This window comes from Chenopodium quinoa, unplaced genomic scaffold (assembly GCF_001683475.1).
Source record: "Chenopodium quinoa cultivar QQ74 unplaced genomic scaffold, ASM168347v1, whole genome shotgun sequence".
Taxonomy (NCBI): domain Eukaryota; kingdom Viridiplantae; phylum Streptophyta; class Magnoliopsida; order Caryophyllales; family Amaranthaceae; genus Chenopodium; species Chenopodium quinoa.
Window position 1 is genome coordinate 1,339,504 of NW_018743199.1, and position 3,334 is coordinate 1,342,837.

General features: G+C 39.1%; 1 protein-coding gene across 1 annotated transcript; it reads left to right on the forward strand.

The window, feature by feature from the left end:
• The first annotated feature begins 626 nt into the window (after nucleotides 1-626).
• LOC110733376 (UDP-glycosyltransferase 76B1-like) lies at nucleotides 627-2,876 on the forward strand. The gene is made up of 2 exons (XM_021913415.1): nucleotides 627-1,424; nucleotides 1,801-2,876. The coding sequence occupies exons 1-2, from the start codon at nucleotides 935-937 to the stop codon at nucleotides 2,691-2,693; spliced, it is 1,383 nt and encodes a 460-aa protein (XP_021769107.1). The 5' UTR covers nucleotides 627-934; the 3' UTR covers nucleotides 2,694-2,876.
• The last annotated feature ends 458 nt before the right edge of the window (nucleotides 2,877-3,334 follow it).

The window sequence follows — 3,334 nt, forward strand, 5'->3', positions numbered from 1 at the left end:
GTATATCTTTTTCAAAATTGACAATTAAAACTCACGATCTATTAAGACATATAACTTCGATCTTAATTAAAGAGTAGTATACTCATACGAGTCATACCAATAATTAATTACAAGATAACAATCGAGAGCAATTCGCAAGTGTCCTCATCTTCATCCAAACATGCAATATTGCAATACCCTCATAGCCAAGTTTCTTTGCTCGATCATTTTCTTATGGACCACTAGTAGGAAACTCATCAAGGTAGTGTACAAGTCACAAATTAAACTCACAATATTCACTAAGTCTCAAGATCACAAGGCTGGTGCATTGTTACGAATTTACGATTACTAGGTAATAAATGAAGTCCATTGTATATGCTATCCCAGGTTTGATAACGAAATGGCCATTAACAAAGACAACATCGATCTATCAATTCATTAGGGTACCACAAGGTTGGTGCACTACCTACAGAGCAATAATCAACCTCCCACAAATAGAATAGACCTAAAACATCAACTTAGTAAAAACGTATCAAGTTACTCTTTCAGTTTGGTCTACAAACGTTTTCAAATCAAACTCTTCTTCTACCAACAACTGATAGTAAGTGGTAACTGAACTCGAGTTATTCAACAAACTGATAAAAAAACTTGAGGTGACATATTTATCAGAAATGGAAACAGAATAAGGCACAGATCGATAAATCTGTCTAGCATTAGAAAGGCGGCAAACAGCATGGCACCAGAAATTTTTTCTTCTTGCGATAGGACTATTGTCAAAAGGTTTATCAATCCAGCAATGACATCTTAAGAAAGACATAAAGCATAGAAAAGAAAAGCAGATTAGAGCCATTACCTTATACGAAACATCGTACATTTGGATCATTCTATATATTGTTAATACAAGGCAGCACAAACATCTACAGTTGGTAGCCAATAGCCATCATCTAAAGCACCAATGGAGAAGCAACAAAAAAGCAAGCTCTGTTGTAGAGTTGTACTATTTCCACAGCCGTATACAGGCCACATAACCCCAATGCTGAACTTGGGAAATGCCCTTTACTCAAAGGGCTTTTCCATCACTGTAATTCACACTCATTTCAACTCCCCAAATCCTGTTGAGTTCCCCAACTTCAACTTCCACTTCATTGAAGATGTCCTGTCAAAAGCCAAAACGCCTTCTTCAGGTTCTTTAGATACCATAACTATTCTCAATAAGAGTTGTTTGGAGTCTTTTCGGAATTGCTTGTCCCAGATTCTGGAGGACGCTTCCAAGGACAGGGAGCCCGTTGCATGCTTGATATCAGACCCCTTGTGGGAATTCGCAGGGGTTGTAGCTGATCAACTGAACCTCCCAAGGCTGGCACTAAGAACTGGTGGCCTTTTGGCTTCCATTCTTTACGAATCACTGCCACTACTGCAGGAAAAAGGCTACTTCCCCCTCCAAGGTACTTCCTTTTTTCTACATAACATAACAAAACAACAATCAATGCTAAATTTTAATCTATCTAAATCTAACTAATTTGTCAGAAAATCTGTAACTAACAGAAAGCCATTTAGGAAATGAGAAAAGGCAAGAGTCAGTGTTACTGTGTAAGTATAGAATTTGTACATTTAGCTCATCATCAGTTCTAGTATCAAAATAAATATCAAGGATAGCATAAGGTTCGGATAAGCAACAAAGTCTAACTAGATATTAATTCTCACAAAAGTGCTCCCAACTCCCAAGCATACACTCACAGAGAGTAAAATTTTTGTATTTTGGTTCCACAAGAATTAGTCTTCGCTTATCTTCAATTTTTGTGGTGTAATTAATCTATTCAGATACCCAAAAGGAAGAACCAGTGTTAGAGGTTCCACCTCTAAAAGTAAAAGACCTTCCTCCAGAGGTACATCATGATGTACTTCTTGGCATGGTTAAAGAAACCAAGAGAAATTGTCAGGGTATAATCTGCAACACATTCAAGGAACTTGAAGGCTCAATACTAGACAGAGTTCATGGAAATTTTCTTGCTACTCCTATTTTCCTGATAGGTCCACTACACAAGATCTCTCCAACTACTACGAGTACCACAGTCACTCAAGAACAAAGCTCCATAACTTGGTTAAACAAACAAGCACCAAATTCAGTACTCTATGTTAGCTTTGGAACTCTTGCAGCAATAAGCAAAGAGCAATTTTTAGAAGTAGCTTGGGGACTGGCCAAAAGCCAGCAGCCCTTCCTCTGGGTGACTCGACCGAGGCTGATTAATGGCTCAGAGAAAAATGATGAGTTGTTTCCAGAGGAATTTTTAGACATAGTGAGCCAAAGGGGCCACATCGTCTCTTGGGTACCACAGCAAGAGGTTTTGGCTCATCCCGCCATTGGAGGATTCTGGACTCACTGTGGATGGAATTCAACCATCGAGAGTATTTGTGAAGGGGTGCCCATGATTTGCCTTCCATTTTTTGGTGATCAGAAGATGAACGCTAGACACATTAGCGATGTTCTGAAGGTTGGATTGCAATTAGAGAAAGAACTTGAGAGGCAAGAAATAGAGAGTGTGATTAGAAGATTAATGGTGGAAAAAGAAGGTCAAGAAATGAGAGAAAGGGTAAATGCTTTGAAAGAGAAAGCGCAGTGTTGGCTAATGAAAGGAGAGTCCTCATATGAATCATTGGATCGACTAGTTAGTCACATTTTATCATTTTGTGGTGCTGAAATAATGAGGAGCTGATACAATCAAACAATACCATAGATTCATGCAGCAAATAAAGAGCCCTTATTTTACCAAAAAAATGGACATATGTTCCTACATCGGATTATGTTGTTTTCGACTTTTAATAACAGCCCTTTGTAATGCATATGCATTTAGCACTTCTCGCTTCAAACGGTATAATCAAAATTAAAGTTTCTCTTCATCTTGCTAATCATCACTCATACCCCTTCTATTCTTCACTACTTGAATGTGTCATCCATACAACTTACCACAAACATACAGGTATCAAAGCAACTATACACTAGACATGCAATAGCTGATACCCCATAATTATCAGAAAGATACACTAAGTTTGAGGAAATTTCACATAGTTACTGCATAATACAGATTGAAAACAATCACAAAATTGCTTGATAAAGTACCTAAATCAAGCAAGAATCAACTAACAAATTTGTGCCATAAAAGTTGTTGATAAGTATATTAGGTGACTCGTACTTCGTAGCTTTGTCCGCCCGATCGGGCGGACATTGCCCGGTCTGACCGGGCGGAAGAAGAAGAGGTGCCTGGCAAATTCGTTGAAGAAGCTGCTCTCGCGCCGACCGGGCGAGCCTTCGCCCGACCGGGCGAGCCTTCGCCCGATCGGGCAGACCTTGCCCGGT